A 24,730-nucleotide genomic window follows, 5' to 3' on the forward strand; every position below is an offset into this window, starting at 1 on the left:
TGCAGTCTATAAGTAAACAATTCATAAAACCTTTTCACAAAATAAAATCACGGCTGGGTTTAGTAAATATTTTTTGAGTTACCACGCTACGATGCAGTCTCATTAAACAGTAACAAAGAGTGGAATTCGTTCTAACGCGAAGATGGCAATGTATAAGAAAGTGATATCCAAACATCGATCAGACGAAACGAGATTTGGGAACGTTGTCTCTATTGTCTACAACAAAACAATATTTGTTGCCAGATAAATTGATTTACACTTTGAGTTGACGAAGATTTTATACATTGAATTTCGTGACAAATATTCAGTTTGTTGCCATGACGTCACCGATTAAACCATTGCCAATTAGTGTAGTCATGTTTACACAGCTGTTGCAGTTACTGAATTGATGTGACGTCAAACTGACGGGCTAATCAAATTCCGTGTAAAGCATACCTAGAGATAGAACAAAGAAAATGATTGGTCAGATAGAGTAAGGCAAGAGCTAGGCAAATGATATTACATACACCGGATTCTGGGTCAAACGTCATTTATCTTGCAAGCCTCATCTTGTGAGAAATGATGACAAACTTACCTGCCACACAGGCTGTCATGAAACAAGTCAGCGTGCCTGCAATAAGAGCTCGTAAAGCCACAGAAGCTAAATCACTTTTGCGACTGGGTGCCAGGGGTGTAAGACCCCCTAACTGGATACCAATACTGCTGATGTTATCGAATCCACAAAGAACATAGGTTGTTATGACCTCTGACCGATACTGGAAACGTGAAAATAAATGTTTGATTAAAAAAAGGTGCATAAATACGTTCGAGGTAATAATATTAGTACAACATTATCAGTTAGCGTCTTATTTTTGAATATGTGGGTGGTCGCAGTTGCCATGTCATATGAACCATACGCGCGCATTATGGGCGTGTTTCGCTCCTGTGTCAATTACAATTAAAGCGCTGGGACGTCGCGCCGCGTCCTGTCAGAAATGGGACTCATAACGACGTACACAACGCGCGTAAAATACATTGTTTGCTTACATGAAATTAGATCACGCACTGCGTGATGACTGTAGCGCTTTAAAGGTAATTACCGGCATTTACAATTTGTTTTATTAATATTTGTTTTAAAGGGAGGTGGTCGTTTAAATTTCATGTAAACAAACAATGTATTTTACACGCGTTGTATACGTCGATGTGGGTCAATTATCGAACAGGGCGCGGCGCAACGACCTCCCTTTAGGCAACTGTAACGTTGCTTTTATTGCACAATAACTGGACAAGGATGGATGACTGTATAATTATTAGGTGAGACACAGTGGCGTCCGTTATATGCAAGTTCCCATCACCCTCTGAGAATTGTGCATCTCATTACCATAATTAAATTATCTCAAAATGTTGAACAATACACGCACATTAGTATGCACAGTAGAAAAAGAAATAACACTTCCTTTGGCTATCGAAGACAATTATATTCCATTGACATGTACAAAATGAAACATGGGCATGGATATATTCGTATATGACATTAGCCAGAATTCCCCGAGGAAGATAATAATGAAGGGTTATGTTTTTTAGACGACCCGTTTATAAGTGTGTTAACTTTAAACACTCCCGTTTGAAACGTGATGTTTTTACTGCTGCTCTTCGAATAATGGACAGAGGCGATGATCTAAATCACTGATCAAATATCATCTGATAAACGTGATCCACGTGATATCGATTGACTAATTGCAATTAACCTCTGAATACGCGTGACTATGACTAGTCATTCAAGCTTCCCATTTCGGACACCTCTACCAAACCGGCACGGTTCCTTTTAAACCGTTGCACAAATATCTCAAAATTATAAGTCATTCACTAAAGAGTAAACTTACCGAAATTGACGGCTCGACGCCATTCTCTCTATTATCAATTAGTTCGCCCAATTTTTCATAAGCCACGAATTCATTGATGAACAATTTAGTGCCAATGAGTCCAGCAACTTCTCTGCAGTCTTCCGGCTCAATACCAATGAGAAAGGCAACAGGTGCGAACAGATAAGAGCAGATGGACTGTTGAATACAAATTTATAGTTAAATCAACACTCAAAGTAACTTACTCCCTTAGTAATTCCGCCTTGAGGAATAATTTGTTTTCAAGAGTAATCGAGCTGGGTTGGTCGTTCTGATAATAACCATGTGACTGTGTGGAAATATATCCTGCCCAGTACATGGTGTTTTCGACGTCAGAGAATCGAACGCATGACCGTTTAGTCATGACTTTAAATTTCCGCTCACTACATGTTATTTCAAGCTGCCTTTGGAGGCAGCGTATAACTGGAATTTCGTAACTGGGATAAGTCAGATTACAAAGACGAGGCACATTTTCCGTGGTCGTGATTTCGTATTTATGTGTTTGTATATATGCCTGTATGTTTTTATTTGGTTAACAATCAATCATTTCCAAGTATACTAACTGTGAGCCATTTGTTAATTTGCTTATAACATTGTTTTAAATGCAGATCATCTGGTAAATACGCTTCACATATTAAGAATAGTTTACATATATATATATTACTTTTAGTTGTTCGGCTTAAAAACATTCTGCCTTCAACTAAATGACAACCTCTACGCATGTGTTTCCAGTTTTTATAATTCATACAATTGCTGCAAATGTATCACATATTTTTGGAAATTATCTGAAACGAAATAATGCTTAAATGAGACCGAACCATGTTATCATCGTTAAATATATAGTATAATTTGTTTTCTATAATACACAATTGGTGTCACATATACTGTAAAACTTACCTCGAAACTAAGGTTCTCTATTCCAACCATTAATCCAACCCATCCAAGAAAGAAATTGAAAAGCTCCAGCAATGCGATAAATGCGATCAGATTAGCTATAATATTAGCGACCAATGGAACAGCCTGACACGCACCATTGGCGGCTGCTTCGAGAAAATTTCTTTCTTCTCTGTGAACGAAAGGCTGTGTTATTGTAACTGTAGATAGTTAGACAGACGTCATTAGACGAACAGATGGAAAACTTGGAAACAAATATCTCGCTGCTGATCAAATATGAACCCAAAAAATATTGAAGAAAAAGCTTATAATTGAAGGAAAGATCCGGATTGTGTTTAAATCCCACGGAGTATTGGAGTAATGACGTTTAGGGAACGCCAAACTATTTAAAAAATGGTGATTCAATTTTTGAAGCGTGTTATCATTGAATTTTATGAAGAAAATATCTTTCCATATCTCAAATCTTGGTGTGGTGGCAAAGGGTCAACAGTTTATACATTGCAAATGACACGGTATTTTGTAGTATCTTAAATTATAAAATGATTAATGCTTTATTTTGTGTGAAAAAAATACATTTTTGTTGACAGATATATACTGATTTTAACATGGGAACTGCAAAGCTATTTTAATACATGTCTCAAGAATCATGATTAAACTAGAATAGAATAAAACAACTTTAATTGTATTTTCTTTCATTCGTTCAAGTACGCAGTTTTGACCAGTTATCGCGGGAGCGTAAAAACAGACCCAAATGGACGCCGAGGTCTCGCAGAGCGCAAGAAATCCACGAGACTTGTGTTTGCCTCTCAAGCGTTACTTTTTATATTGTCATCACTACTGTTCCTCTAAACCTTGTAACTATTGTAATAAAACAGTGATGTGTCATGACAGAAGAATAACTTGAGTAGCAAAAACAAATCCCCTGGTTCATTCGCCCCCAACGAGATATAAGTAGCCACTGGCATCGAAAATGTGTTCTACAACAAATACCCGGAACTAGAATCTTTTCACTTTAGAATATAAATAAATATGAGAAGATATTAGTCCAGACTTACGGTTTACCGATTCTGTGAACAACACCCTCTGTGTCCATTGTTTTATCAAATCGTGTCTCTGGATAAAATAACTTAGATATACCAAGGGCTGCCGGTGCGGATATAACTGACGCTGATATAAGATGCGAGGCACTGACTCCAAATGCGATATAAGCACCGAGAACACTGCCCGCTATGGTGGCAAACCCTCCTACCATGACCGCGTGCAGTTCTGATAATGTCATGTCTTTCAGAAATGGTTTGATGAGAAGAGGCGCTTCAGTCTGAGGAAAGATAGTTAATGATTTAATGCAATACATCGTGGCGGTTCAGTGAATGAATCAGTGTCACAATGTTATATATTTCCAAAATACAAATCCATGTGATCTGATTGGTCCTGAAAACAAATTGAACGTTGGACATCATGGCTGACTATTAAAAACAACTTGTAAATTTTAAAATACTGGTGATTACACAAACTTGCATTGTTACTAGGAATTGCATTGATTTGCATATTTATGTCAGTTTCACAAGTCAGCTGTAACGCGTATGTGATATAATGCCGTGTATGGTGGAGGCAATGTCTTAAATATGCGCTGACTGAATACGATCACTATGTTAACTGTCAGCTTTTAAAATCTGAGGAACGGATATATGGGATATGCAATATTTGAAATTCGTAACCCCACGATACCAGAATTTGTGTTTAACTTGTGAAGTTAAACTGCTATACTCGTTTAGTACATTGTAGGGTACCTATGTTTCATATTGGTCTCAAGCGCTGTCTGATTACCCGGATGGTGTTTTTTTTTTTTAAGTTGCATGTTTGCCAACAATGGTGGTGTGCTCATTCCCGGATTCAAATCGAATCGTCAGCGGCCGTTGCTATGAAACATAGGGTAAACAAGACTCCATCGCGAGTTAACAATCACTGTCGTTGTATGTACATACCTGCCCAATGAAAATATTTCCAGCTGCATTCAACGATTCGCATGGCGATGTTTCCATGGTAACCTCAAACAACCAGGCTATTTTTATGATTACCCACTGCATGATACCAAGGTAATAACATATTGCGATAAAACAAGCAAAATATATGACAACTGGCATTACCTGTAAAAGAAATACCATCAAAATTGCGAGTAAAGCATACCCGGGGGAATGTTAAGCTAACTTCTATATGTACCTTCACTTGAACACATAAACGTGTGCTTGCACTGTAAACTGGATAAGAGAGTCACATGTCACCAATAGTAGGTATACATTAAAGAAATATGCTGCTGACAAATACGTAATCGGCATAATACAAAAGAGAAACTTGGTTTGTTACGTCGAGTCAATCGATTCTCACCGCAAATGCGAAGTAATGCTCTTGGAAGTTCTCTCCAAATACAAACGCGGCTCCATAGTCGGAGAATGATAGGAACTTCTGTACAAAGTCACCAAGCCATCTAAATAGTTCGAATCCAACTCTAGTACGCAGAATAAAAACGGCAAAAATAAACTGAAGTCCCAGCCCCCATAATACGGGGCGCCATCGTACCTGTAGAAAGGAACATTTGGTCAGTATTTTTGTTAAATAATTTCTAGAAATCTATTATATGTACGGTAGTTTTCCTTGGTTACATTGCAAGATGAAGTGTGAGGCGAGGCCTAGACCCTTGTCCGAATTTAATGTGACACTGTTGGGATTCATTACTTTTGTTAAAAATTGAGCAAAAAGAGATAAATGTTAAATGTGTGTTTTTTTGTTCATGTCACGAACTTGCATGCGAATTACCGGCATAAGGTTAGCAAGCATGGATAATGCTATAGTGAAACTGAGAGCTCAAATACACTCGCCTTAAAAATCACGCGATTAATAGGTACGTTGGATTATCAGTTCATGCCATGGCAGACGAACATAAGAGGCAGAAAATCGATATAGCTGTCTGTATTTACAATAATTCTAAGCGCAATGATGGTAATAGGTCGTCTGATTGGCTTCAACATTCATCAACACATACAATATACCAAGCATATGTGTGAGGGTACGCATGCTGAATAAATGAAAGACTACAGACTTACCGCACCAGGGTATTTTGAAAAGACAAATGCGAATGAAACGAAGACACATGCCCCAACGGCCGACATCAACTGTGGTGGATAGTCCGTCGCTTCAAGTATTATGAACACTACCAGTCCAACGACCAATATTACGTACAAAGGCCTAAAAATGGAAAAATTGTACTTTAGTTATCACGTGACATCCAAAAATGAAATACTTACAAAAACGGCAGATTTATATAATTACAAAAAGAGGGCGTTATTTCAAATACACTACGGTCGAGTACAGCGTTTTCGCTTACCACTTATATATCCACCAATGTTTTTTTAGTACACCACAACATGGTACAATACAGGCCTCGTCAATCCTATCTCCGCATCTATCTCGTATGAGGGCGTAAAACAGAAAACAAAACGTCAAGAGCGTGAAGACAAGCATCTCGGTGACATTGTTGAAGTCGTACCAGCACGCGTAGATAAAATATGCAGAAAATGCCAGAACGCATACAGTGGCAATTGAAATTTTAATTGGTTCCTGGTTTGCAACCATCCATCGGCGAGCTGATAGGACACCATCTCCAACTTTCTGTCGAAACAAATACATACTGCGTATCAGTCATACTGGTTTTACAAAATGTGAAAACAAAAGTCTGAAACGGACGATTTTAAGTTTAAAGAAGTCCTTGATATCATTGAAACTATATGTCTTGCTAGAAAAATAGACTTTTTGTATGTTCTACTTATGGCTTGGACAGAGCCTAATATACTTTATTATTATACATCTGTCACTATAGCGCCATAAGTTACAGCGTGCTGTGATTTTGCGGTATTTTACGGGGTATTTTTATCCTACCATATTAGGAAATGCGAATTCCAAATATGGAATGATTACGCGCGTAAGCGTCCTCTAAAGAAATAACAAACATGGCTTCCACCAAGGTTTGACCGGACTCCATACAAAGAAGTTCGCTGATTATGTTCTAAACTTTTTGAATTTTGGCATTCCCATGATGTATCCTTGAAAGAAAAAGATGTATAATAATAAGGTTATTACGATATTATTATAACGACGTCGACCCCCCCCTCCTTCCCCGTGAACAATACGAAAATATAAGTTATTAAATTTCATATGTTCTGTAATTTTTTTTGGAAATTATTCTCATAGCTGTTTCACAAGATGGCGCGAACAGTTGGTTATTGTGTATTGTAAGATTTCATAATATTACATCATTCACCAAATGTATCTACATTGGGTTTAATGGATTGCGGATATTACCTTGGAACATCCGGAGCCTTCGTAAATCTCCGGAGGTGGTTCTATTTCGTCATGTGGAAATTCGCCGTTTGGTGGCGCTGTCACGTTGACATCGTTATTCATTGCCACTTCAGTTTGATGATACAACTTGAAGAAAAAAACACCATTATCTGAGTTATTGCAATGTTGCTGACAAGACAATAAATTCACTTTTCTAAAGGTTGCGCCCTCTAGCGCCTAATCTTTTCTGTGACGACAAAATTACGTTGTCGGTTAAAAAAAAAAACTTTTCTGTTTTGTAGTTGTTCGTCATTTTGAATACAGTAAAGCTCTCAGACATGTTTTTTCTCTTGGCGATAAAATACGGAACAAAACAATCCCAACGCTGTGAACAACTTTCCATTCAAACGCACTGAAGCAAGAGGGCGCCACTCATAATGCAAGAACAACTTAAAGCGCGATAGTCGTCGCGCTGCGCATGTGCGACATTTGTGTTGATAAACATTGATTTTCCCACAAGCTAATGCGCTCTTCAAATGGAAATCACAAGTATGATGTTTGACCTTGGCGCGACTTGCACTTATTACCGCAGGTGACTCCTTCGATACCTTCCAATAACATGAAAAATACTCAATTAAAGCTTGGAAACATCTAAGTTTGTACTCGTTCATCTGCGCAACAGTCAAAGTCGCTATCTTTGTTTACATGAGACCCATATATCTCGCACATGCGCAGCGTGACGACTACGTTCGCACAGAGTATTATTTTAGAGATAAGTATATTGTATAAATACCTGTTGATGTACGATTGGTTCCAACTGTATACCATCTTCGCCAACCTATAATAAAATTCAAGCAAATCAGTTTGAAAACGGTGGATCATTTTATCTAAAATATGTTCACTGTGTTGCCTGAACCATGTAGTATTATGAGATGCTGAATCGTTCGAGTTACGAACATCGAGTTACGAACATCGAGTTACGGATATCGAGTTACAAACATCGAGTTACGGATATCGAGTTACGAACATCGAGTTACGAACATCGAGTTACGAACATCGAGTTACGAACATCGAGTTACGGATATCGAGTTACGAACATCGAGTTATGAACATCGAGTTACGAACATCGAGTTACAGATATCGAGTTACGAACATCGAGTTACGAACATCGAGTTACAAGCATCGAGTTACGGATATCGAGTTACGGATATCGAGTTACAGATATCGAGTTACGAACATCGAGTTACGAACATCGAGTTACGGATATCGAGTTACGAACATCGAGTTACGAACATCGAGTTACAGATATCGAGTTACAAACATCGAGTTACGAACATCGAGTTACGGATATCGAGTTACGAACATCGAGTTACGAACATCGAGTTACGGATATCGAGTTACGAACATCGAGTTACGGATATCGAGTTACGGATATCGAGTTACGAACATCGAGTTACGAACATCGAGTTACAGATATCGAGTTACAAACATCGAGTTACGAACATCGAGTTACGGATATCGAGTTACGAACATCGAGTTACGAACATCGAGTTACGGATATCGAGTTACGAACATCGAGTTATGAACATCGAGTTACGAACATCGAGTTCAGATATCGAGTTACGAAAACAACCCATATTTTAAAAAACACGTCCAAGTTGTAACTCAATGATCAATTAACAGTTAACAGAACTTTGAGTTACGGGCAACACGAATTTTTGTTTTTGTTGAACTTCCAAGTTTTGTAACTCGTACTTTTATTAACAGTTAACCGGACTTTGAGTTACAGGCGACAAAGATTTTTTTATTTTGTTTAACGTTTTATGTTTCTACAGGCTAATGATCGACAAGATATCCAACTAACATCTATGCATTCGAATCAAATTTACTGTAAACTTCTGAAACAAAGATATCCTAATTCTGGTGGTAGAATCTGTAGCTATCTTGAAAATAAAAATATTAACTGGGATGAAATATTTCAGCTTCCACATGTAGTAGCAATAGATTCATACACGAAGATTTTTCAGTATAAAATTCTGCAAAATTTTCCTGCTACCAATTATTGGTTACACAAATGGGAAATTACAGATAGTGACAAGTGTAGTTTTTGCAATGTGCATAGTGAAACTGTTTTTCATATATTCTGTGATTGCACCCTTGTACTGGGCAGACTTCGTCGAATGGTGGAACAAAACTAGTAACATGCATTTACAGTTTACAAATGATATTATCATTACTGGATCCTCTAATCTTCAGAATATTTTGAATTACATTATAATCATTGCAAAACAAATTATATATGACTGTAGACAAGACAGAAAAGTATCCCCTTTCAGACTATTCATTTGTAAAATTAAACAACGTTTTAATTTAGAAAAACGTCTTGACAGATTCAATGACAAAAGTGTCCTACTAGTATTCAGAAACCGATGGGGTCCACTAACACAATACTTAGCGTATTAGTTTATATTTTTATAAGTAGCTGTTGGCATACAGCGTTGGCTGTTTTTTTTTGTTTTTTTGTACTTGTCTATGTAAATTTATTTGTTGAATAAAAAAAAAAGTTTTATGTTTCCCGTAATCGAAATTCAGTTAACAGTTAATTAAATATCGAGTTACAAAATTTGAACGTTGAACAAAATGACAACAACATAAAACGTTAAACAAAATAAAAATAACTATGTCACCGGTAACTCGAAGTTCTGTTAACTGTTAATTAAACAAGAGGTTACAATTTGGGCGTGGCTTCCCTGAAGTGGGCGTGATTTCTAAAATATGGGCGTGGTCATTTTTCGTCAATCAGCCAATCAGATGTCAGCCAATCAAACAATTCAGCATCTCAATATAATCACTACACATATTTATAGAATAGTTAAAAATTAAGGTGTGTGAGGGCGCTGTATTATGTAGTATTGAGTTCTGTACACAAATATTATAACAGAAAACATATAAAATTAAATTACAATCTTCATTCTTTGGAAGACCTCGTTGTCATAGTTATTTTCAGGTAAGTCAACTTCTGTCACAATTCGAACATTAAGCATATGTGATATTTTCATATTGATGGTCAAGACACGTCTTTAATTGGAAATCATGTCTTTTTTATCCAAGATTATTCAAACAATCTTTTAGGTGTTCATCTTGTTAAACATTACATTACGTATTACGCTTTCATTACGTGCACCAACGATTCGGATAATACAAAAAACTATTTGCAAATATTCATCTCTGTTTTTGCCCATGGAAGGAACAAATCGGTGAATCTTCATAAGAAGATGCCATTACATGGTTGTTAACAATCACACAGTGATATACACTGCTATTATTGTTATTGTTATGTAGCAGATATGTAGTGGCAGTTCGGAACTGGGAATATTTCTTCCAAAGTTTGTCTTCACACATACAGTATTAAAGGTGGTGGTCGACTCATAGCGACGTACACAACGCGTGCAATATACATTGAACTTAGATGACCAACTGTATTTTTACATTTTGAACAAGTCTCCCGATTTCGCTTCTGATATGTCTGAATCACAGTTTGACCACTTACGGTGTGTGTTAGAGAGTGTCTGGTTGATGGAGAGAAAACAACACTCGGTACACGGTCATTCAGTTACGTTAGAATTACATGGTATGGCGAGAGTAGAGAAACTATATTGAGACACTCGACTTGTCGAACCCCGGACGACCTTCTGTCTCCGGGTTATGTGAATCTACGTTTGAAGTAGCAAATACTATCAGTAACTTAATTTTATTACACTTGTATGCCAGGTGACTGTGTAACCTTTCCTCAAAAATGAAATTACAGTAACCCACAAAACATATATAAGAAGTATACCGCGTTTGTAAGATGGACGCTTCTAACGTGCTTACATAGAGGTTGATTTCTGAACGTGTTGGGACATGATGAGTTATTTTAGGGTTCCTATCGTGTCAGCCGTTTTGGCAAGAATAATTCAGTACCGTGTTTACGAATAGAACAGTAAAAATGGTATATCCATCACAATTGTTCAGTGGTGGTTTCATATATCATCTGCTGATGAGGATTCGTTTTTGTGATGTTTTAATGATCGCCGATTTTATGATATTAATATTACTTTATTTAATAATATTAATATTATTTTCATAGTGTTATACGTCTGTCAAGGTAACGCCATAAGTTACAGCGAGCGGTATTGTTGCGATATTTCAGTGCAGGGGCGGATACAGGATTTTTTTTATTGAGGGGGGGTCCAAACTTTAAAATCGCCAGACTAAGTTAATGATTTTTTTATAATATAAAAAAATAGAATACATTGTTCAAGGGGGGGGGGGGGGGTCTTGAGGTCCAGATCCGCCACTGCACTGAGTATGTTCACCCTACCACAATCTGATTAAAATCCGATTAATTATTTTGACTATAAACTTATTTTAATTTTATTTTTTATTACTTTTGTTATTAATGCCTTTTTATTTTATTATTTTACTTTGATTTTGTGATTTTTTTTAATTCCGCCCTACATACATCTGACCCGATGCCTATGTAACGAGATTTCAACGAGACCCACTGTCGACGATTTTAGTCAACGAATCACAGACCTCCTTCCATAGCGCACATGATGACGTCACCGGGCAGAGTCAGGTGGCAAACACACTCAAATAAAATGGCGGATTATATCACAGGGAGTTGGACAAACTTATGTATTTTAATAAATTATTAAGTAATACTATAAGAGGGCGTGTCTTCAACGCGCGTTAAAATTTGCATATAACATTAGCGCGTAACAAAGTTGTGATAAAGGAAAGAGTGATATAAACAAGCATCAGTGATTACTTGAAATCGATACCAGGAAGGGGGGGGGGTAAAAGAAAAGCTATATAACAATTTATTATTTAATAATTTATTAAAATACATAAGTTTGTCCAACTCCCTGTGATTATATCGACGTTAGCGACCGAGAAAAACACGGCTTTTCGGTAAGTTTATCATTGTCAAATGCAACGGGTCATTTTTTATATTTATATTGTGGCTCGAATGGTTCGAGTTCAGATTCTTATTTTGCGTAGTTATTCTGGGAGTGACGATTTTGTTTCCACCGGTTCGACTGAACACCGGTGTCTTTTTCCAGTCGCTTGCCTTGGAGACGGGTGATGTTTTGTTGACGATCGGGCCAAAATCGTCCAACATCGCAATTGATCAGGAAATTGTTTTTTCTCCAATTTTCTGCGTCGATTCCGTGGCCGGTGACCGTTACACAATTTGAAATCAGTTTGCATCGTTTACTATAGCTGTTTACAGTGTTCTAATCATTACGATTTACTTATTTTTTTGCCTCCATTCTAGATATTCATGCTTAGTGTTTGATGTAAAATTGAAGCGATGACTGAATAAACGAACCTTCGCTGGCGAAGATGTATCAGGAAATGTACACATTTGTTGGAAGTAAAAAAAATATTCAATGTAATGACAAAAATTGTAAAATGCTGTGGAATTTCTTTCGTAAATAAAAATATACTAGCAGTTTTCTATTAATGGTTTATTCAAATGGACAAAATATAATGTACAGAAAGATTGCCCGTAGAGTATCGCTACACTGAAAAGTAAGCAACCGACAGCCTGTATAAAAGGGGGGCTGTGATTGGCTGTTACTTACGCGAGATTTGAACGGGACTTACATAGGCGTCGGATCAGATGTATGTAGGGCGGAATTAAAAAAAAATCAAAATCAAAGTAAAATAATTAAATAAAAAGGCATTAATAACAAAAGTAATAAAAAAATAAAATTTAAATAAGTTTATAGCCAGAATAATTAAAGCCCGTATACTACATCATATTTTAATCAGATTGACCCTACCATATATGGTACGATTACGCGCGTAAGCGTCCTCTAATAATACAAAAACAAACGTGGCTGTCACCAGGCTTTGACCGGACCCCACACAAAGAATTTTGTTAAATCTGTTCTCAGCGTTTTTATTTCGGCATTCCAATGATGTATTCCCATGATGGAGGAAAAGATGTATAATAATAAGGTTTTACGAGGATACTGTAATAACCTCATATTATATTTCAACTTATGGAAATGTTACACTGAATATTATCACGACAGAAACTAGACTCATTTACAAATTGTCCCTGGCTCACAGTGGTTTCAAAGATAAATATGTACGTAATCGTATCTGATATGCAATATAATGACGGTTCTGCTTTGGTCGTTCATTGACTGTACACCTAGTTGATATCATGTAGACAAACGCGTTTAGTGGAACATCATCGATTGTCTAGCATTTGTATTGTGAAGGAATTTTCTATAAGTCTAAAATCAAGAAATCATCATATCAGTTATAGTGTCGTTTACTTTTCTACCTAACAACATACATGAGTAATACTAGAATTTGAAAAATCCTGTGTGGCGCCTAAGTTCACTTTTAGAATATTATTCAGTTTTGCAGCAAATTCTGTTCATTTCATGTTCTCTCAAGGAGATTATTGAACATGCTCATTATATAGACCACTTATTTGTTTAATGTGATATAGTCACCGTCGTATAGATATTGACAGAGTTCATGACAGAGCAGTCGACCTTTATATCAAGGTCTGACAGTTACTTTAGTCTTATCAGTAAGTGTCAACACAGGTTTCCCGCAGGATTCAAGCAACGGTATAAGGGAGTACTGGCAGCACTGTTATAAACACGATCGTTGCCCGTTCATGGGTAGTGATCGTTAGTTGGATCGGTTGATATTAACAAACTTTCGACTGAAAAATAGTTACTAATATACGTCATATCTTTCTATTCAGGTTATAAAACGAGACTTTTGCCAATTAATCAATGAACAAATTAATCTATGAATAGATTATGCAAAATATATAAGCCATTTAGGTCTCATACCATCAATTAACTAAAACAACGGGCTTTATCAGTGTTCGTCAGATCATGTGGTTGTTGTTAGACAATAGCTTTAATTTCTCAGCGTTTTTTTCTCTGTAACTCCAAGTATGAGGGCGCACTTCAGTACGTCAAATCTATGAATTTTAACGTAGACAGTGTATATTGTTCACAATTATTTTGTAGAATTTTTAGCAGGTGAACATGTCTTTTTTATTACATTCATGTAAATTAAAACATTTCAATTTATAAAAATTATTATCTTAGAGAAATTCCCGAAACACGAATATTGTTGTCAATGGAAATGTAATTAGTGGTGTGAGAACTATAATGAAACCAGAGAACTCAGTGGTCCACATTCTGAATCACGTGGGACTAAAACGAAGCTCCGTGCTGCAACTGAGACGCGGGGACAATGTATTTCAACCAGCATAGGGGGGTCAATGTTTGGTGGCAATGTCAATTCATGATGATAATGTCACGCGACAATAATATGTCTCCATTGACAAAGATAACAGTTCTTATTGATAAGTTATAAATTATTAAGTATATTTGCTAAGGCTGTACACAAAATACGTCTATTGTTCGCGAGAGTTGGATACGCCGAGCAATGAACCCCTCCTCGCCATACTGTTTATACAGTGGCCCACTTGACGGGTGATTACTTTCAAGGGAATGTCAAGTTCACGGTGTTATCATTAAAACAATATATCTGATATCTTGTTAAAATATGCTGTATCTAGCTATGAAATGGCACTCTAAACTTCAAAACATGTCCCCGATATGGCGAACACGCAGCACTCTTTTGACCTCTCACACGAACGCACAGTATTTTGTTTTGGAGGAATAATGTCATGAGGTTATCTACTACCGACTGATCGAGATTATCTCGCGATATTTCTACTACGAGTATTAAAGCACTTAATGGTCCTGAACTATAAATAACTTCGTTTGTGCGCATGCGTCTTCGGTTTGTGAATAAATACAGCCAAGAACCAACCAACCGACTGTACGAACACGAAATATCGGATCCGAATGATCCCACCTTTGCCAGCCAAGACTGGTTTATTCGGCCTCACCACTACACCTCGGATGATTCTATTCAATCAACGGTATTTAAGTGGGCATGCAAAAGATATTTTCTTCAATCCATTGTCCAATCAAATCGTTCGTTATATGTATCACGGACAACACTGATACTCGTCTACAGTCTGACATTTTACTATCAGTTACTTGAAAATCCGAATAATTAGATCATTCAACCTATTCATCCATTAATTTGTTTCTCTATTTTTTCATTATAATACATTAAAAACCACAGATGTAAAACATAGCCACCGTGAAATACATGGTAATATACCGGTGCGCGATGCAAGCTGTTATGCTCTCAGTAATATGAACATATTTGAAAACATTTTCACACCTTTGAAAATATAACAACTGTATTTATGCTTTCTCTGATATTAACTGTGAGACGAGTAAAATTAATAATTTCACTGACGACTCTTGCTTTTCATGCTCGTAGAAGGAATGGACCCATGGATTCAAGAGCAGTGTGATATTTGCGTCAAATACGCACGATTACAGAATCAAGTTTAGTCTGCGATAACTAGTTCGCCAACCGTATTTTATACTTCAGCACTAGGCCACATACCGATGAAACTCGTGGCAGTGGAAACTTTGGATTTATATGGTAAACATATTCATATCCTGCTGTCAGTTGGAGCAATATAACACATTAATTTCTGACTTAAGACAGTTGCGTTGATTGGCTTATTGTGTTCAGGGTGACGTTGATTAATATTAATCCCAACAGGAAAGAGTTACTATTGGCTTTTGAATGTTATTTATCTTCTACATCACATTACTGGACATGATAATCAGCGAGTGATACCATGTCTGACCCTGGCGACAGTGTGTAACTATTCGTACGTCTGGGCCCTTTTAAAATAATATTCCCCTATCAAAATGTGTGTCCTAATTTAAATTCTAAACCAATTCTAAAGCATTCGATATCTAGTTTACGCGTGTTAAGCCCAGTGGCAAGGACGACTTCACAGCTCACTGCATCCACACTTCACTTGGATTGAGTTTGAGTAGATCAGCTGACACGCCCGCACGTGTTTGCTCCATATTGATGTATATGTGAGTTAATTAATATGTGTCGTCATCGGCGAACTTCTATCAAATACGCACGCATTGACACACAAGTATAGTTACACAAGTACACGATGGGGGACAAACAATAAGACCAAACTTAAAAACAATGTCACCGATATGACGATCACGAGGCATGGTGTTAACCTTTCACACAAATGCACAGTATTTAGTTTGGGGAACGGTGTCACGATGTTATCTACTGTCGACTGATTAACATTATCTGGCGATAATTTTACCATGAGTGCTTGAGCACTTAGATGTATTGAACTATATTTTGTAACATCGTCCACTGAATGGGATTAACTTTCAGGAAGGGATGCGACTTTAAATTTGGTATCTCTGGTTATGGTTCGTATGTGCCTGAGGTCGACCTGGTCTGTTGAATCAGATGCAGTGTACTTAATTGACGTAATGCCATTATGTTAGGAAGGTGGTCACAAAGTCTTGCCACAGAGGGCAACTAATGGAATACTAGTAGGTTTTCTGTGGCAAAATGCAATATATCTACCAAACATAGCATATATATTAAAACCTTGCGCATTTAGAATCGAGATATTGAATAAAGACATGAATTATAATATGTTTTGCGTTCATTGGTATCAAATAATAAGCGACGGTTTTTGTGCATTCGTTTTTCGTTTTAAAATAGAGGTACGTGATGTCACTTAATGCTCGTGAACAATACAGACCAGGAATTCACTCCTTCTGTACGAGTAGTCTTACAAAAATTGTCGTGTAATATGCACATTGACTACGACACTCGTAAGGCGACGTCATTCTACCTCGTTGCTACCACGAAACGTCTCGCCCGCAAAAAACAGGTTTCTCTCCCGCATATGATTTCATAACATTTTAACATATACGCACAACTCATCATGCCCAAGATAGTACACAGCTGACTGACGATGTATGTTGAGTGACATAGTCGTACGCGACTTACGCAACCAAGATCTGCTTGCATCAAACCATTTTTCTTACGTTGAGTGAAATATTTTTTTTCTGCATCAATGCGAGTGTTGGTCACTTTGTAGAATATAGTCACGTAATCTTTATCGATATTAGCAACGAACCTATTTCGACTAGTGACATTTCACTCGTTTTCAAAAAAGAAGCATTGCTAAAAGTAGAATCGGCGAGCGTCTTGTTCATTTTAGAAGATTCTATAGCCTAACAATCTAACCCTAACGCGATTCCATTTGCGAATGATATCGTATTGTTTACTTCGAAACGTTCTATACTTTGGGCGTCGCAGAGGTACCGTAAAGGGCACATTTTTAAACGCCAATCATCAGCTTTCGTTCAAATTCAAATATTTAATAATGATTGACTCGAGAGTTCCAAATTGTCTACGCTCATAATACGCACTCAAGCCTTCAAGAGAACGCCCACTAATTTCAAAGAGCTTTCTGCTTAGATAACTGTGTAGGTACTGGTGCGTGATGTCATTACATCTGAGACAGGGAAAATGAGCAGGTGATAACTGCATGACTGACGCAATCTCGGGACACAGTACTTGTCAATGTACTATGTGTCGGTGTCTGGAAGAACTAGCCGACATGTCCACTTTAAACTAATGTATACAATGCGCCAGAAATATAGATATTTTAATAGACCTTATACATTCCAAAATTCAGACAAGAAAGTGTTTATATTTTCATCTTAAAGTTTTTTATTTGTTTCTTAGAATAAAAATTTAATTTAATTCGGCGTTCACAAACTGTTCATGCCTCATTTATCTACCATTGGATCGCCCTTAGAAAGGCATTGTTTTAACCGGAAGATCTTGATCACACGTGTTTTAGTTCGGTGTTAAACACGGAACGAAATATGGATCGAATCTAGTCCACTGACTCCTACCTGAACTACACGTGGAAACACCACAACCTAAATCTCCCAAAATTTGGTGATGAGTAAATCAACACTGATACTGACGGCCATAAATATGGGTGTGTTCCGTAGTATCAATCACCCTTCACAGTGATGTATATAATGAGTCATATGTGTCGCCAACTTCTATTCTGAATGCATTCACGGACCGGGTTTTAATACGAAAAATGCCACGTTGATGAATGCTGATTTAAAAGTTGCACATGTCGTACATACAAGCTGTTGTCATATCATGTCGTCCACAAAGTCGTTCCCAATATCTTCAATGTCACATTATGACAGGCTAGTATCAACAATCTGCCACTTGATAATTTTAGTATAACAAGTTGTATCTTGTTGACTGTCAATGACCAACTAAATAAATAAAGTACGCGTACGTGCCTTGACAAAAAAGGTTACAACCTATCGCGCGAGGCACATGTTAGAATATGGATCACCTAAAAACACTTCTGTGCGTACTGAATCCTATGGGTCTTAGAGGCTTACTGTCAATAGTTCGCAGCGGAGCGGCTGCCCTGCTAAGTACAACACCCCAATCCACACCCAATAAAACATCATTGTATGCAGACTCGCCACAAATTTTAAATTCCATGCGTGCCCCACTCTAATATTTCACATAAACTTAAAAAAAACTAGTTCTCAATTAATGAGCAACTCCGCGCGTGTGTGAACAAATAATGAGCGTATAATAGACCATTTTGTGTTTATGTAAATTAAAGAAAGCCCAGAGTTGTAGATAACGCAAATCAATTGCGCGCAAGACCTTGCAATTTCATCTTTTTTTCTATGGCATAAACAGAATGTCATCGGCTGTTTACTACTATTGTGATGAATTTGTTTACGCGTATCTGTTAATCGACTTATTTAGCTGATTACTAGCGAATGACTGTGTTATGTCTGACATCGTTTAAACTCATGCGAGGTCCTGGATGGAACTCGACTCAGTGATTTGGAACTAATTACAATATAACCGTCGCTATTCGGACTACTAGTTCTGAGAGTTGGTATTCGCAGTTACTAATATAGTGAACGATTAAACAAAAGATATGACGTGTCCAGTACTTAGTGTGATTGGTTGAATGTGTGAAGGCCACGCCTTAGAGTCTTTTAACTGCTTTGTAATTGGTTAAGGTTTTGAAAGTGAATAAAGAGTTTTTAGTTGGTCTTGGCGAAAACACCACGATAGACGCAGTCCAGAGAGTGTCTTGGGTCAGCCTTGCGATAGTCTTGAGGACATTTCCCCAGGGCGCTGTGTCTTATAGGGTGCTCGACTGACCGACTAAAGACGAGAGTTGAAAGTATTTTGTTTAAGTGGCTTTCCCGGTCCCGTACCTCAAGGGGACGAGATATAGAGCCCAGACGAGATTTCCCCATGGCACGTGTGGAGAACCTCAGGGAGAAGAGATTTCCCCCTGATACTATGGTGATGAAAAACCCCACTCGGCTTACACTATATCTCGTACGATTACTCACAGCTAATCGTGCAAAAGGCATCATTGAAATACTGACACATTGTTGGCAATATACGTCGCTTTATCATGAGACACATTTAATTGTGTTATAATTTAAGAGGTACAAATAGTATTGATTGACAAATCCTGAAAAAAGTGCACCCGAGTCTTGCTAATACATTGGCGCCACCTAGATACGTATATTGAATTAACTGAAGGTAACGATAAACTGTTGTGACCCTGATAGTTTGAGTACACGAAGGCAAATCAGTGTTGTGACATCAAAATTGCGTTTTACTAATATACTAGTCAGACTATGAATTATAGATAGCCACATACAATGAAATTTGGGTACCGAATGTGATCCACCATGCAACAATTAGAGCAGCATAGACAACTGGTAATGTTGTTTAATAGCAGATAGTTAGAGAACGACTAAAAAGCCGCTATCATTAATTAACAGAAAGTTTTAGGCCGAGGTCTGGTAGAAGTCGAAGGCGCGTAGAACCGATAACTCTTACCTGTCCAAGGTTCCAACTCAGTCAGTTAATTAAGTAGCGGCCGATCGCGAGTAGAAGTTTTCTGTCAAAATTATTCCGGGATCCGGATTTGGAGATATTTTGGTATTTTGTATGGAGCTCTATTGCTGGTTGTGCATTATAACAACGTACTGGTGTCACGTAAATAATATTTTGTATAGAAGGAAATGTGCCAATAATCTGTAGATATTGTAACTGATATATGCACTACAAATCACCTTTTTAATTTATTCTGTAGATTGGCCATGCATCCACACAGTTCGTCGATCTGAAAATTGATGGTTGAGTAGATTCCAGGGTACTACAGCTCAAAAAATCCCATTTTAAAATATAAAAGATAAAGTTGTACTAGAACAACATAGTTCTGAAAACTTACTAGTAAATGCTGAGAAGAGTTCTCACTGAATACAAAATCTCAAAGAGCAGTTTTATGTGCCGAATTTACTCGGAAATTTATTGTTCCAAACATTCCCGCTTACTCGTTTCTTTATTATTAACAATCACTAGAAACAAAATGTTTCTCAGAGCGAGATTGTAAAAAATAAAAAGTACAAAACCTATTCAGCTCAGTGGCTTCTCCACTGTTTGACTGTTCAGTAAACGTGATTTGATTTGATTTGAAAACAAGTATTCCTTTTGAAAAGTAAGGAATGAACTTTTTCGCACGTTTGTTCATCATTACTATGGTCTGGAACTGCCTGAATAACCAGCAAACGCAGCAACGAAACTACCAAAATCTGACTTATCCTAAAGAAAAGTGGTGGTTATCAAGCAGGTAAATAGGCAACGACGGGCTCAGTGACCTGCAGTAATGCACCTAATACATGTATGTGTTATAGTGAATATTCAACAACAAATCACACGCTTTGCTATTTAGTAAAATGACAGCTCAGCTTCCACACACCTCGTCGATCTGAAAATCGTTTATCGATTATATGGTGCTCAAAGAAATGTTCCATTTTTAAATAGTGAGGGAAACGTTGTTTTTTCCACTTGATCATACGAGAACAAGCTCGTTTGGGAAAAAGTCCTTTATCCTTGAAAACGGTTGTTGTAACCACAGTAAGCGTTCTCGTTAGCCGTATTTTAACGATACCAGTCACGCTGTATCGATTCCCGGGATGCACGAGATAAACGTGATCTGGTTATAGGACTTACGCTTACGTCTATCAGCTACGTTACATTACTATCGGTGACATAACACTTAAAACACTTCAACATTTCACAGGCTAACTAGTTTGAAAAAATTGTCAGTGGCGGTGGAACGGGGGGCGATTGCTCCTCAAAGAAAATGTTGGGGGGCGTCGCCCCTCCAAAATCATCAAGCTGAAACCTTTTGCGTTCGCAAAATGTGCCCCTCAAAATGCAGGAAATAGCGTTTTAGAGAGTCTAGTCAAATTTGTTAATGGGCAGCATGCCCCGGCCCCCTAGTAAGGTCGCGCCTTCGGCGCAAGGTTGGTGGGCAGGTCTCCGCCCCCTCATGCAACATTTCGTGCTGCCATCTCTGTTTGTTGGTTCTCACAGATAACAGGGGCAATTAGGAAGACCACAGCAAAATTTCATGTAACCCTACGAGAAATAACACGTGCTCGTTTATATTAATTGTATTATTGTATTATTATTACAAATAGTATGGGTCATGTCAACAGGGGAATCGTTCTTCCTAACATATACGGTATACCAGGCAAGAAAGCCGTCCCTGTCCAGCTGTCGTGGCACAATTCTGGGGGGATGCAGTTTTTCAGATCTGCCCGTATTACGGTGTTGCCAGCTGCAACGAAAATCAATTTAGACGCTTAGAAAAAAAAATATTTTCAGACATTGTGCAATAGAACCTAATGGAAATGAATAAACGGTTTATGTCATTGCTTACAGTAACCATGTGTCGAGCTTGAATTTTTTGATTATTCTTGTCGTTACGAGTACGATGTTCTCACTCTATTCAGGAAATACCGTCGAGGAAGAATATTACGACAACGAGATTACGATTACTTACTACCATATTTCATATTTATCTGTCCTAGCAGGTTCCTACATATATTTTTTTAATTTCGTTATAACAAAAAGTGTTTGCTGGTAGATGTTCTATTTATAATATCGTGATTTTCTATGCACTCGCTTTGACTAATTTGGGGTAAAATTGTTGACGGTGCATGTCTTGTACGAGCATTCTACGGCTCTTCAGCGTTAGTGATACTAAAAGACGGCCATGCGGACGCTTAATGTAGTAAAACAACTTTTTTGGCTTCAAGTTGTCTCTGTTGTTCAAACAGTCCGTTAACAATTAAAGGTAGACACGATAGGTCTGGCCGGAATGGTCTCCTTGTGAATTGTGGGTAAATGATACACTGGTGTACGAGATATACAAACAATGAGATTCCTGGATTCTATGGGTAGATATAACCGTTGTCTCAGATAGCGGAATAAACCATCAGCATCGCGAATTAGTTTAAACCCTTCAGACTTAGAATTTAGAGGAATGAAAGTAGACTTACTCGAAACACTACGTCCGAGTTTACGAAGGACAATATCATCCGGGGATCGAGATGTTGGTTGACATCAAGATTGGTATCATTTCTCCAATCTCTCCCTTCACACTCACCACCACACAGTTAGATAACCTTTCCAATTGTGTTGATCCGGAGGTGATTTAACAGTCTGATATTAAAGCCGTGAACCAGATAGAAATCCTAACCATCTGTCGTTGATCGCATAACTTATTAAATTGCAGAATTATTCGATTATTATGTTCATGGCAGTAACACACATTTAAAACATTCTCCTGGCTAGTTATACTCATACAATGCGCAAACACATTTCTAAAGTTATTGACTGCAACGGCGTTGCTAAAATCAGGACTTCATATCATGGTTGTCGCGTATCTCAGCGTTATACCAAATGAATACTTGAGTTTAAATCAACCAAATTTATATTAATATTAATTATTTTTTTCAATATTGTTGCTCGATGTGGCATGTTGAGTTACAAATTGGATTATGATCTTCGTATACAATCTTTCACACAAATTTGTTGAAGCCCACTGTATAATATTCGCCTAATATGCATGTATCACGCGGAAAAACCATATAATTTCACTGACATTCAATTGCACTATTTCGATGCTTTGAGCATAATCACTGTGTTTTAATCTCACGAATCTGTCAAGAAGTTTTATTGTCATTTTACATGTTCATGTAGATTTTATTTAGCGGATTTTACTTATCAGCGAAAATAGCAACATTAAAACAGTGAATAATTAATGTATTTATAGTATTTACACAATGGGTGTATCTGTCACGTGCTTAAATCTTGTGGTCTTATATACTGTTATAAAAAATGATATTAATACTCAAATATAGAATGACAAATTTTATAATTTATGATAACTGCAATCGACTATGGGTCAAAGTTCATCAATATACTGGCGATGCATTGACCTACTTTTGTATCAGCCTGTCGTGACGTTATCTCTTGTACACAAGGTTGTTACTAATTCAGTATATGGCCTGAAATTTGAAATATAGTGAATACTGTGGATGATGTGGTACAGTTGAGAAGACATCTTGAGCATCGCTAATTAACCACATGCCCGATTACTGTCAATGTCTTGTGAATACAGATTAAAATTACTATCACAGTTTTGTTTTCATCCGTTAATACTTGATTTCTGTCGTGTTGTATGGTAAAAACAAACGCGACTTTAACAAGTTAAGATGACTGATGTACGTCACCATAATATTTGACACACGTCAGCGTTACAAGCTCGTACAACACGGCACAAAGCGCTGTATTGAGATCGAGCGGTAATCCACCAGTCACATGGCGTGTCCGCCCAAATCGAGCATCCTTATGAATATGGAGGAAAACAGTTAGAACTGACCTTGAATGCTTCGTTTGCATAAACAGGGTATTTGTTTCGCCCGCTCCCACTGTGATCAGACATTCTTAAAGTTGTATTCAGAAGTACAGTTCCGATCTGCAAATCGTGTTTGTCATAGATGTAGACACATCGTGTTAGACTGAGTGTCGTTAGTGATGTGTCGATATACTACGTACCTCGTGGCATCTAAGTCGTTATATATATATATATATATAGTAGTTGGGTTGATGATTAACTAATGATTTTATTTTACACAGATACAGTATTGCTCGACACGCGATTACAATTATAGCATATCTAGTCCAGCGATTAAAGTTACAGCACAGCTAGAACCGCGATTACAATTACATCATAGCTAGTCCTGAAATTACACTAACGATTTAGCTAGTCCCACGATTACTGTTACAACACAGTTTGTCCCACGATTCCAGCAACAGTACAGCCAGTCACGTCACAGTTACAGCAAAGCTAATCCCACGATTACAGTAACAGTACAGCTTGTTCATTGCTTAAGTAGCTGTGCAGCTAGTTTCAAATTAAAATAGCAAAGCCAGTCCAACGATTACAGTAGCTAGTTTCGCGATTACAGTTACAACAAAGCCAGACCCATGATTACAAGAACAGTACAGCTAGTCCAGCAAATACAGTTTCATCAAAGCCAGACCCACGATTACAGTATCAGTACAGCTAGTTCCACGATTACAGTAACAGTACAGCTTTTCCACGATTTCAGTAACTGTAAAGCTGGACCCAAATTTACAATTACAGCAAATCCAGTAAGGCTAGTTCCGCAATTACAGTTTCATCAAAGCCAGTCTCACGATTACAGTAACAG

The 24,730-nt window shown here is 37.5% G+C and overlaps 1 protein-coding gene across 1 annotated transcript; it reads right to left on the reverse strand.

Moving 5' to 3' along the window:
- Window positions 1-409: 409 nt before the first annotated feature.
- LOC100369463 (solute carrier family 28 member 3-like) lies at window positions 410-23,958 on the reverse strand. The gene is made up of 12 exons (XM_085505865.1): window positions 23,896-23,958; window positions 7,903-7,947; window positions 7,131-7,256; window positions 6,157-6,440; window positions 5,876-6,017; window positions 5,160-5,351; window positions 4,760-4,921; window positions 3,830-4,092; window positions 2,778-2,946; window positions 1,863-2,039; window positions 575-755; window positions 410-435 (listed from the first exon to the last, which is right to left on the reverse strand). Exons 1-12 carry the CDS (start codon window positions 23,956-23,958, stop codon window positions 410-412), a joined length of 1,830 nt encoding a protein of 609 aa, XP_085361991.1.
- Window positions 23,959-24,730: the final 772 nt, after the last annotated feature.

This window comes from Saccoglossus kowalevskii, chromosome 12 (assembly GCF_978046115.1).
Source record: "Saccoglossus kowalevskii chromosome 12, keSacKowa6.1, whole genome shotgun sequence".
NCBI classification, from domain to species: domain Eukaryota; kingdom Metazoa; phylum Hemichordata; class Enteropneusta; family Harrimaniidae; genus Saccoglossus; species Saccoglossus kowalevskii.